The following is a 13,246-nucleotide window of genomic DNA, read 5'->3' on the forward strand; positions in this document are numbered from 1 at the left end:
CAGATGTTAAATAATCGTTTTTCCCCTTCTATCTAGCTTTGTTTGTATTGACCATGACAACATTGAAGTTAATGGCTCAGGTCTGGAATCGGTATCAAGGCTACAATAACTTTTATACACCGCCCTTTGATTATTTTATTTTGTCACGTTGTGCGACTCATTGTTTGTTTTTATCACAGATCCATAACCTTTTTAAACCACCCTTTGGTTCACTTTGTTTGTGATCATTTTACGGAAGTTACTACTGTAAAATGAGCTTCCATTTTCAGAGGCGTGTGATTGGAGGTCGTCTGGTTGCTCTCCCTTGCATCAATAGTCATTTAAATAATGTGGAACCTTTTTCATCTTTCCTATGTTATACCATGGAGTCTTCATGTTTTCAATAATGAAAATCCATGCTCTGGGAGAAATTGATTACATGTTACATGATTATGTGATCGGGATTCAAAAATGTATCCCCTTATAGTTACATAAAAAAGGACGTAATCAGAGTACTGGTAAACGTTTTTAAAGTAGAGATTACTAGCAGAATACGATGTTACAATTCACTTTAAAATAAAGATATATTATATGTAGACCTACTACCTGAATTATCTTTTGGTTTTCATTCTGGCTACTTTAATTCCTCTTTATTTAAAGTATATATTTTTAAATGCAGTAGTTGAACAATTGATTTAATTTAATTCTGTACGCCGAGCTTCCATTTTCAAAGGCGTGTGATTGGAGGTCGTCTGGTTGCCTCTCCCTTGCATCAATGGTCATTTAAATAATGTGGAACCTTTTTCATCTTTCCTATGTTATACCATGGAGTCTTCATGTTTTCAATAATGAAAATCCATGCTCTGGGAGAAATTGATTACATATTACATGATTATGTGATCGGGATTCAAAAATGTATCCCCTTATAGTTACATAAAACAGGACGTAATCAGAGTACTGGTAACAGTTTTTAAAGTAGAGATTACTAGCAGAATACGATGTTACAATTCACTTTAAAATAAAGATATATATATGTAGACGTACTACCTGAATTTTCTTTAGGTTTTCATTTTGGCTACTTTAATTCCTCTTTATTTAAAGTATATATTTTTAAATGCAGTAGTTGAACAATTGATTTAATTTAATTCTGTACGCCTAGCTCATCATTTCAGAAGACACATTTTTTATCCTAAATATCTTGGTTTCTTCTTTTCTAAGGTCACACTGTTCTGTTGTCTTACATAATACACTAAAGTAAGAAACATCTTATTGATATCTATTCTCTCTTTTATTTATTTGAATTGCATTTGCCATTGAGGTAATCCAAAAGTAACGTAAAGTAATCATGTTACATTACTTTTATATTCTGATACTCAGATTAGGTTACTGATAATTTGTTTTACAAAATAATTGCAATTTTAAAAGATTACATTTTTAAGTAACCCTCCCAACCTTGCTAATGTCGCCCTATCTTATTCCCACTGTATATGTGAATGGGGCTGATTTAGCAAGTAGCTAAGTGTTAAGATAAGTCAAAGTTGAACCATGTGAGTCCTTGATGGATGTTACGAACAGAAATAGACAGCGTGGGTAAAATGTTACAAAACATTCTCTTTCAAAAAACTATTTGTCTATAAACAGTGATTGTTACAATACATTTGAAAAATAAAGATCAATATATTACATGTCCACATACTGCCTGAAGTTCAGTTTTTGGTTTTCATTTAAATATATTTCTTTAAATGGTGGACACCAGTTTTATTATTCACAAATACTGTCTCTGCTTTTAATAAATGTATTGAACTAAAACAGTATTTGTTATCTTTACTATTCTGTAGGCCTAACCTATGATTTAAGAGGAAGTTTTATACTTAATACATTGGTTTCTTTAATATATTAAGGTTTCCTAAATACACTGAAGTAAATTTATATTTAGCTCACCCAAAACGGAAAGTTATCAGGTTACATTACTTTTATATTGTGATACTTGGATTTCGCTATTGAATATATATTTTTAACAGTTAACTAGTAATTGTAAACAAATACATGTTTTAAGTAACCTTCTGTGATGCCCCTGTGGGGTCATCTGGAGAGGGTGTGGCTTTGCTGCATCCAGCTGCATTGATTGCAGTAACTCAGGGCACCTGGGACATCTCCACATCCTGGCCACCAGCTCTATCCACTGGACTATCTATTCCTTAGACCATTGAAGTGTTTTTATATTACTCATTTTCTTTTTCTTCACAACTTCTCCACATTTCGAAGTGTTTCACGAGCCAGAACGACCTATCTTTCTTCCTGGCTTGCTCTATAATGATCCAATTCAAATGCAATTCCAACAACAACAATTCAACAGCAACAACGCAAATTACGACAACAACCCACACATTGCTTAGAGCGGTTATAAAGTGTTGAAGCGCTCAAATTTGAAACTGTTTCAACCTGTCACCTGTCAGAATCGAGACGAGGCAGTGCATTGAATCGCGTGATTGGACCGCGAACCAGTCAAGTGATTCATTCAGGAAACGAAGCAATTGCTGTTTCGACTGTCACGTGATTTGAAGCAGTCGAACCACTTGGACAATTGTGTCGGAAATAGGTATAAATAAATATTTATATATAATATATATATATAGAACTATAAATAAATATAAATATGTGTATATATATATATATACTATAAATAAATATAAATATGTGTATATATATATATATATATAACTATAAATAAATATAAATACGTGTATATATAGAACTATAAATACATATAAATATGTATATATATATATAGAACTATAAATAAATATAAATGTGTATATACATATAGAACTATAAATAAATATAAATATGTATATATATATATATATATATATATATATATATATATATAACTATAAATAAATATAACTATGTGTATATAGAACTATAAATAAATATAAATATGTGTATATATATATATATACTATAAATAAATATAAATATGTGTATATATATATATATATATAACTATAAATAAATATAAATACGTGTATATATAGAACTATAAATACATATAAATATGTATATATATATATAGAACTATAAATAAATATAAATGTGTATATACATATAGAACTATAAATAAATATAAATATGTATATATATATATATATATATATATATATATATATATATATATATATATATATATATATATATATATATATAACTATAAATAAATATAACTATGTGTATATAGAACTATAAATAAATATAAATATGTATAAATATATATATATATACATAAATATATAAACTGTATGTATCATGAATATCATTTACAAATAAAGATGGATGAATTCGTGTATTGTGTTATTGAGGAGAGGGTTCTGGCAAAATATGGCATAGGTTATGGTGTGCTTGTGTAACTTTGGCAGTGGGTGTTCATGTGGGATGGGGAACACTCAAAGATTTTTATTCAGGAACATTATTTTTTCAACAGTTTTTGAATTGAGCCGATTTCTTTTCTTGCTTACAATTTCCCCGCATTTTGAAAACACTCGCTCAGATAGAACCGATGATGCTAGCATGCATAAAAATTGTTTTGCCAATTTGAACAGATTGGGATACACATTTTGATGGTCCACGCAGTATGCCAGTTGGTCTTTCGATCTTTCCAGCGGTGGATCAGTCATATACCGCTGCACCTCCACTGTAGCATCTGCTGTGGCATTCCTTGCCGGCCTCGCTTCAGAAGCATCTCTGTCCAGAGTTTCACAAAGGTTAAGACCTGAAAGACAAACATGACTGTAATCATCAGTACTGAAAGGTTTCAATGTGTATTCTTTTTTACTTGTACTTATTTTGTCCTGCATTTTATCAATGAACTATTTATAACATTACCTGTGGATGATGGATTGTCAACATTTGCTGCTGCCGGTTGAGCTGATGTGGAGGGTGGTTCTTCTGTAGGTGTGTCAGGTTGTGCGTTTTTCCTCAGTTGTGTGCAAAATGCTGTCAGTCGTTTAACTGATGCCGCTGCCTGTACTTGATTGTAGAATCCAATAGTTTTGAATCTAGGATCCAGCAGTGTTGACAGGGTCAATGCAGTTTGGCTCTCCGTGGTGTCAAACTTGTTTTGCATATTTGACACCATGTTCTGTCCCAGTAGTTTTGCTGTGTTGTGGCTTGTTTTTCCAATTGTGTCGTACTTGGACCCTGAGACTCTCTTCTCCTCGGAGAGTTCCACTGTTGCCTGGAAAAAGGGGGGAGAGCAATTGCAGGCCTGCATCTGCTGTTTCATAGTCCTCAGAGGACAGAGGTCTCACATCTGTTTTCAGCGTCGCAAGAGCTGCTCCCACTGACTGCCTCTCTTTGAAAAGGCGTTGTAGTATTAGGTAGGTGCTGTTCCAGCGGGTGTCCACTTCCTGAATAAGCTTCAGCAAAGGGCGATTCATCTGCTCCTGCACTTCTCTGAGCTTCTATATTGCTGTTGTGCTGGTTTTAAAGAACGTCACTACTTTGCTAGCCCTTGTGCGTAGGTCTTGTAGGCCAGGAGTTGCATCCAGAGATTTATTCACCACTTAATTGAGTGAATGAGCAAAGCAAAGTGCATGTCTTAGATTTAAACTTCTGACAGAGGCAACCATATTTGCTCCTGCATCCGTCACAATTGAGGTCACTTTGCCTTCAGTGCCCCATTCCTCCATGAGAGACCTCATTGCAGCAGTGATGTTAACCGCTGTATGAGCTTCAGGGAAAGGTAGCCCTCCCAAAAGCACTGTGACCAGCTTCGCAGAGTCATCCACATAATGGCAGGTCACTGCTAGATATGCGTCCATATTAATTGAGGTCCACATATCAGCAGTCAGGCTCACAGCCTCTACCCTCTGCATGACAGCCTTGGCCTTCGTCTTCTCCTCCTCATAGCGCTTGACCACCATCTCCTTTAGAACCCGTCTGGATGGAAGAGTGTATCTAGGATCAAGCAAGGCCACAAGCTCCTTGAAGCCACAGTCATCCACGATGGAAAAAGGCTGCGAGTCTTTCACCACCATATTCACAAGAGCCCCATCCAGCTCTCGCTTCCGGTCCACTAAAACAAATAAATAAAGACATAAAGAATAAAAACAAAACCAAAAAAAGCAAATAACAATTTATGTGAAATTGCACTCAAAGGAAGCAGACTTGTGAGCAGTCTATGCTTGTGAGTCATGGAATACAGTCATTGTGAGTCATGGAATACAGTCATAGCATATTGTGTTACTAGTTAATAATAATATAATACATACCATGTATGTTCCCCTGGTTCACAGCAGCTCCATGTTTGGCAGTGAAGTGCCTAATCATGGAGGAAGTATTCCCATGATACTTCAGTTTAGTTGAACACACCAAGCACTGAACCTGTAGAGAAAGGCATTTGTAAATAAAAATGCAATTTCAGTCTATAAAGCTATAGCCTAATGGCTACATTGATCATATACATAATTGTAATTTAATGCTACTTAATATAGATTTGAGATAAACCATAGCTATAATACTGTAGTTGACCAACCTTATCATGTGCAATCAGATTGAAGTGATCCCACATCTCAGAACAACCTCTCTTCCTGGCTGGCTCCATAATGATCCAAACGCAATACTAACAACTCAACAGCAACAAGGCAAACTACGACGACAATCCCACAGATTGCCAAATTGTGCATTTTTTTGAGCGGTTAGAAAGTGTCACTTACTAAGTTACGCTCAAATTCAAACAGTTTCAACCAGTCAGAATCGAGACGAGGCAGTGCATTGAATCACCTGATTGGACGGCGAACCAGTGAGTTGATTAATTCAGGAAATGAAGCAGTTGCTGGTTCGGACGTCACATGTCACGTGATTTGAAGCAGTTGCTGCTTCGGACGTCACATGTCACATGATTTGAAGCAAGCTTCGAAGCACTGCTTCTATGGAATTGGAAGTCCAGGGTTGAAGCTCCGTTCGAAGCTTCAGTGTCAAACTGCCATCACTAACTTACACTACTGATACCACTGACATCCACACCTCATGCTTCATTTGGTTTTGCACTTAATTAATTTGGCTAATTTGGACTACTTACTTTAATAAACATCTTTTGTTAAACCGTTGATATGGTGTGTCTCCTCTTTGTTGTGGCCTTTTGAGCCAGGTCATAACAAACCTGTAAATATCATCCTGTCGAATATACATATAACAAACAGAAATAGACTGCGTGGGTAAAAATGTCACTAAGCATTCTCTTGTTTTCAGCCAGTGGTTGTGTGACTGCTAGTGTTGAATTTCCTTTTTTGGAGATGTTGCCAGATTCCCAAATCAAAGCAATTAACTTGGTGAGGAATGTCTTCTGAGTGCAGATGGGCTTCTCTGGCCAGCTACAGGCACACAGGATGGAGCCTTTGATTTCAGAGAGGGCTCAGCCATAAATAATCATGCAGAACATTTGATTGGCTAACCTCATGCTGGCCAGTTTGAATTTAAATCAAGTCAGAGCACAGTGGCAGCAAGAAAGAGCAGAGGCGGAGTTAAGGTCAGGGAACTGAAATATCCAATAATGCTACACAGAGGCACAGCAGGAAGTGTCTGCACAGAGCGTGAGATGAGAGAACTTCACATACTGAAAGAACCACTTTAAATAGAAATACAGAGCTGTATGGGATAATGTACATGTACAGTGTGTACAGATGAGAAACCGAGAACTAAACGATATCCTGATTGAGGTTATGATGATTACATTCATATGCATATCAGCACTGCTAAAAATACTAAAGCTTAAGGCTGTATTTTGATTACCATGGTAAATATAATTCCACAAGGTTATTTCTCTAAGGAACCACACTGAGACTGGCTTCATCAATTGCTCTTCTTTCTACATCTAGATACACTTATCATTTTTGGGACATTTACATGCGTTATCACACATTTTCTTATGTGTTCACACATAAAAATGAACAAAGTAGTTTAAAAAGGTGTAGGATTTTTTGTGCAACAAGGTTGGGAGGACAACTTTAAAAAGGTATGCTGTTAAATTACCAATGCAATATTTTAAATCAGTAACCTAAAATGAGTATCACAATATAAAAGTAATATAAACTGATGACTTTCCGTTACTTTGGATTACATCAATATCAAATGGAATGCAAAACAGAAATAAAGATTTAATGTAAAAGGATTACATATTCAGGATATAAAAAAGGTTAGGTAACGCCTATTGCCTGAATCTGCTTTATTTGCTTCATTTGTTCTGTTAATTCAGCAGGTGAACCAATATGTTCATAAAATAGTGTGTGTGAGCTTAACTGTGTGTATTAAACTAAAACGGAGCATTTTCAGTCAGCTCTGATTTTATTTCTGCTGTTTTGAGCTGTAGTATGTGCACATGTGTTTCAGTGTTGGTGTATAGGCTGCTGCCTGAATATGCTGAATGAAAGACAGCTTTTACAATCAATACAATCTGCTTTGATCCTAAATATCTTGGTTTCTGTGTTTATAAGGTCCCATTGTTCCGTTGTCTTACATAATACACTGAAGTAAAACAATCTTGATGGTATCTATTTCTCTTGTATTTATTTGAATTACATTTGATATCGATGTAATCCACAAGAAAGTAAAATGAGGTTACATCACTTTTTGTTCTGAGACTCAGATAAGTTTACTGATTACACTTTTTTTACACATTTGAAATAGTATTATATCATGTTGTCTTGTATCAAGCAAACTGTATAATACCTCATCATACGGTATTTATTACACTGAGATGTATTGCATCACCAAGTATCGTTTTGTGTTGCAGTGTATCATAAATGATCATATTGTATCATATAGTGCTGAGTCGTCTAATTTAGTTCTCTCTCCTGAATAACAGAAAATAGATCTGCTAACTGGAGGTTGTTCTTAATATTTAAGGTGTGTCACATTATTCATTTACATTTTTAAATGTCATCTTGTGACTCCCTGAGGAGCCGGCTGACTTCCAGAGTGTGTGTATTGAGCTTATCTCCTGTATGAAATGTGTGTATCTGGCGGTGGTGGCGAAGTCGATAGGGACTTGGCTTGGCAACTGGAAGGTCACCAGTTCAAGTCCCGGCAAGACCAAGTGCTACCGAGATGTCCCTGAGCAAGGCACCGTTCCCTACACTGCTCCCCGGGCGCTGTTCAAAATGGCAGCACACTGCTCCTAACACTAGAATGGGTCAAATGCAGAGAAACAATTTCTCCACGGGGATTAATAAAGTATATCAAAATCAAAAAAAAAATATCACCATGAAATCCTGTATGATAAAGTGGTCATGTCGTCATTCCCTCCACTCACCCCCGTGTGCTGCCTCGCTCCATCTCCCTCCAAGCAGTTTTAATGACATCCTGTGTTTGCTTCGCTTTGTATGTGTTCAACTCTGAAGAACATTCTGAAACTGAAATGTTGTTGATAACTTTTAGATATAGGAGTAATTCTGGCCATTCAAATGAGTCAGAAAAAAAGAGAGAAAAGAACGAAACAGACTTTTTCTCCCAAACTCTGATTGACTTCCAGCGTCCCCGGTGTGTGTCCACTAAGCCTGCGATAACTGCACTTTCAGAGGCATAAATATGTATTCATTTCCCCAGCAGCCTGCTGGACTGTGACCACTGCATGAATTAGAGGATAAGTGGGGATGCAGTGGCAGATGAGATGCATTCATTTCCATGTGAAGTTTGATTCTGATGCAGCGGCACACTCCCAAGCAACACTGTTTTCCATCACAGCAAATGAGAATGGCCGGCGGCTGCTTGTGTTTTGATTCCGTACAAATGGAACAGCAATTGGCAGACAGCAGTGTGGTCCCACATATTGTGTGAGCATACACTTCACCTCATTTCTGTCACAATTGATTTGCTGCTATTTTTAAGAGAGTTAGTTTCCCCCCCTTTAATATTATCATTATCATCTTGCAATCTAAATAAAATACTGGAGAGCATAAGACATGTACCCAATGACTTGTGATTATGGCAAACATTATTTCTGTATTTGGAAATGACAGTTGAAATAGGATTTGTGATTGATTGAACTTTAACAGCAGTCCTCAGAAGGGATGGAAATAAATATAGTGGGGAGGGGGATTGTTCATCTTTACTATCGGACATTTGGGAATGCTTATTTTAAGTTTCGGTTCCATTCGTTTTTTAATATTGTTTAAGACTTTTTATATATTTTTCATGTGCTGCAGTTGAAAAATAAGTTATGTTTTACGTTGCTATAAGCTAATGGTCATTTACAAAAAATAATATGTATGTATGTAAGGTGTGTTTAGGAGAGAAACTCCCTCTGGAGGGAATACAGGGATTTTAGCCTTTGCAGACCATTTACATGCACACAAACCTATAGCACACTAGAGGAAAGGAAAAGAGCATAATAGGGCCTCTTTAACATTATTTATGACCCAAACTGAACAGGACGATTTAATAAAGTTAGACTAAAGCATTTTTTGGTGCACCGGTCAATCCCAAATCAAATTTACTTTAAATGGTATTGTACATGTAGTGATTTCAATCATATTAAATGTATGTTAACCTGTTAAACCCTGAGCCTGTTTTTCAGGTCTCAGGCTCAAAAATGACATTTCCAGAACAAATGACCATATCTTCCCTTCTAAAAGGGTTACATTTTTACATCATTACAAGTAATGATAAACCTGTGAGTTGGATGTAGAAAAGTCAGAATCAAAATAGATATTTTTTTATTTTAAAGGAAATTCAGATTGAACATAGTAAAAAACTGTAAATTATAGTGTCCGTCCAAAAAATATTTTGTACTTATAGTGAAAACTACCCTTGGATGATGGTAAGGTAGACTAAAAGCTTTAGGAATCCAAAGTACAACATATAATAAGTACCCTGAATCAAGATTGATGCAAAACAAGTGACATTTGACCTTTTTAGACAGATTTAGCACAAAATGTGGGTGGATTTTCCATATCTCTGGCCCCCCTTGGTCAATTTTGACGAATGAAATCTCTTTATAACCGCTAGAGCCAATGGAATCGAAGGGGAATTTCCCCACACACACACATGCTAAAACAAAAAGGTGGGGGCTTTGCTCACGCAGTTTTGCATCAGAGTATGTACCCATCGATTCTGTGTCATCTCACGATATGAATCGATGTGTTGGATGTGCAGAAATTCGTTGCTAATTCAGAGGCTCAGCGTTAGCATTGTGGTTTTTTAAAAAAAAGAAAAGAAAAACGATCAGTTAGATGAGTTTCTTCCCGTTACATGGATACAACCCATTCATAGTTTATTAAATGAACATGCCCTCAGACACTGTTTCCTGCAAGATGTTGCGGGAGGGCCCCGGTACCGGGGCCTCTCGGGCTTAACAGGTTAACTTGTTTCTTGTCTTGTCCATGTGTCAGGCTTGTGGAGTGGATCTATTCCAGGAAAGAAAGAGTTCCTTGCAATAACACAACATGCCACTGACACCTCCACTAACATTTCCTCGCCCTCCCTGTGGAGCATGTCTGGCTGTATTTCCCATACTCACTCAGCAGTATGATGGCGCACAGGAGGATGGCGATGAGTGCTCCGGTGCTGAGGCCCGGGGAGCTGCTCAGGGCCTCGGCGTTACACAGCTCCATGTTGCCTTCACGGTCGCAGGTGCACACCCTCACCGTGAGGGTGCCGGTGCTGCTCTGCATGGGGTAGTCGCCGTCGGTGATCACCACGGGGACCAGGTAGACACTCTGGTGGAGGCGGCTGTAGCTGGCTCTACGTGTCAGCATGCCAGCAGTGTTGTCTGAGCAGGAGAGAGAGAAATGATTGGAGCACACATGCAGTTTACAGCAGCCAGCCAATACAAAAACAGATGGTAACAAATCCAACAATGCAGAAGTCCCTGATTATATCTTAGTGAGGAGAAAAAACATGTGGATGCATCTGTTCACAATTCCAAAGAAACTAACAAGCAGGGCTGGTTCAGAGAAACAATATGTATAAATACAATGCGCCACAGGATGCTCTGATGTTTTATTTTCCTTCTTTTTCCTAATGTTGTCCGAGTAAAATTAAGTTTTACAATATCAAATCTCTGTTGATTATGTTGCTTGATAACACTCAACATTTCATTGCAGAAAAGAAGCTATTTCTTAGTAATATTGAGTTAAAGAGTGCAAATAAGACGGCCAATTAAGAGCGAAATATAATAGAGCAAAATTAGAGCACTTAATTAAGAGTTTAAATGAACAACAACATTAAGAGAATAAACTCAAAGCGAAAAAACTAAGAGCATAAGTAAGTGTTTTTTAATTTGTAATTTTGAGAGTTTTTCCAAGGTTAATAAAAAACGTACTCGTGACTTAAGTCCTGTGGCTGCTTATTATTTTTGATTGTTTGTTGTCGGTCCTACTCCATAGTGGAACGTTTGGAACCCTTTACAGTCACTTTCAAATGTTATTGTCATTTAAAGGTGACATGTCATGCTTTTCCGGTTATTACACGTCCCCTTTTGTGTTATGAAGGTTTTTCTGCATGTAAACGGTGTGCAGAATCAAAACCCTCAAAGTACACCCTGTAGCGAGTAAAACTCTAAAACAGAAAATACCTCTGCAAAACGCCTCGTTGGTGAAACGTCATCATGACGTCATCATCCATTTGATTCTTCCGGGTACATGCTTACGAAAGCACGTACCCGGAACTAAATGGGCCAATCCGTGGAGCCGTTACGTTACGTCCGCGGAGCCGTTACGTTAAGCCCCCGCTGATTGGTCCAAATTGACCAATCCACACACACACTCAGTGCAGGCAGCCCTGCTGATTTCTGCCCCGTGCTGCAGGCTGATAACAGACAGTTGGGATCGCGCAAAATGTTCTCTGCAGACCCATTCTCACAGCGTTTATCAACCGATAAACCTTTTTCTTACTCAATATCAAGCCACACTTATTGTTTTTATTTTGGCTGTGACTTTGTGTGTGTTCAGGTTGAGTTTGGCTGTGTTTGGCTGTGTATCGCTAAACAAGGAAATCACGGAGGGGGGGTGGGGGAGCTGCAACGAGCCGTTTAGTGGAGAAAGTGAATACTGCTGAATACACATACTTTACAGAGATGCTGTATGCGAAACCAATGTGAGTTTGGAAAATTGCACAGTATTTTTCTATTTTAGTATACCTCAACAATGGAATTATCATCAGTGGAAATGGCCATGACACCTCTCCTTTAAATCTCAGTTTAATCAAGAGTTATTCAGCAACAGACAGCCCACATGCAGCTGTAGGGTTCATTTTAGTCATTCCGAGGGAAATTCAAATGCAGGATTTAAGCTGATCCACGAAATTGACCCCAATTTTTGAAAATCATGGTAACAAACAGATTCAATTTTGAGATTTATACTGATATGTTTTATTTAGTTTGTTTATTGAAAAATAGGTTCCATTTGTCATGTATGTATTTATTCAACAATCCTCCAAAAGACCGGTTCAAACTTTTCTGAAATACTTTTGTTTTTAATTTGTTTCACTTTCCTGCAGAGCCCTCAGCGTGTCTGTCTGCAATCGTCACTGCTGGACGATTGATGTGACTTCACAGGGACAACAAGACACACTGAACTAATAATAGTCCGCCACACAACATCTCCATAGTAACTCAGCAGATGCAAGCTGTTGGTGGGCTTTAGAGGGGCTGCTAGGTGCATTCTGTTACCTTTGGACAGAGACAGCCTAGCTGTTTCCAGTCTTTATGCTTAGCTCAGCTAAGCTAAGCTAACCAGCAGCTGGTGGTACCTGCATATCTAATTCACAAAAGAGTAGTATCCATCAAATATGTTTTTACCAAAAACTTAAAACTGCACCTTTTGTCATGATCTACGTGTTTAACATGCAATGCTTGTTGCATCATTACAACTTTATATCATTACTTGAGGCTGTTGTATGAAATGTGTGTAATGAATAAGCATCTGTCAGGTGCTGGCTACCTCCGTTGTCTCGGACGGTGAAGTTGCTACGGTGCGTCCCTTCAGGAGCCAGACTGAAGAAAAACTTGTGTCCCGTCGACGGTTCATCTGCATCCACAGCACTCACTGTCTGGATCCGCTGTCAGACACACAAAACATATTCATAAACATCCCAATAATGTGAGGTGAGAACCAGGGCAGGAATTTCACGAGGGCCACGAGGGCCATGGCCTCCCACTTTGGCCTTGTGCCCTTAAAAATGATATCTGCCATAAGGCCACAGTGGCCTTGATGCCCTCTCTGACTAAGTTTTGTGGTTTAGCAGTCTGCCTCTTTTCTGACACGGCTTCAAC

The 13,246-nt window shown here is 37.7% G+C and overlaps 2 protein-coding genes across 3 annotated transcripts in view; one reads left to right on the forward strand and one right to left on the reverse strand.

Annotated features, from left to right (window-relative positions):
- The window catches only part of LOC307018147 (uncharacterized protein), a 460,756-nt gene that overhangs the window by 60,158 nt on the left and 387,352 nt on the right, over positions 1-13,246 (forward strand). The window lies entirely within an intron of this gene.
- Positions 9,678-13,246, reverse strand: part of LOC307018913 (cadherin-9-like) — an 82,854-nt gene continuing 79,285 nt past the window's right edge. The window contains exons 9-11 of one of the 2 annotated variants that reach the window (XM_079649413.1): positions 12,915-13,032; positions 10,493-10,744; positions 9,679-10,379 (exon numbers count right to left, since the gene is read on the reverse strand). In XM_079649413.1, coding sequence (XP_079505539.1) covers positions 10,333-10,379; positions 10,493-10,744; positions 12,915-13,032 — 417 coding nt within the window. In that variant the 3' untranslated portion in view covers positions 9,679-10,332. Of the gene's footprint in view, positions 10,745-12,914; positions 13,033-13,246 lie in introns of both variants that reach the window. The other variant, XM_079649412.1, reaches the window with a different exon arrangement.

Source organism: Notothenia rossii (genome assembly GCF_949606895.1).
Source record: "Notothenia rossii genome assembly, chromosome: 9".
NCBI classification, from domain to species: Eukaryota; Metazoa; Chordata; class Actinopteri; order Perciformes; family Nototheniidae; genus Notothenia; species Notothenia rossii.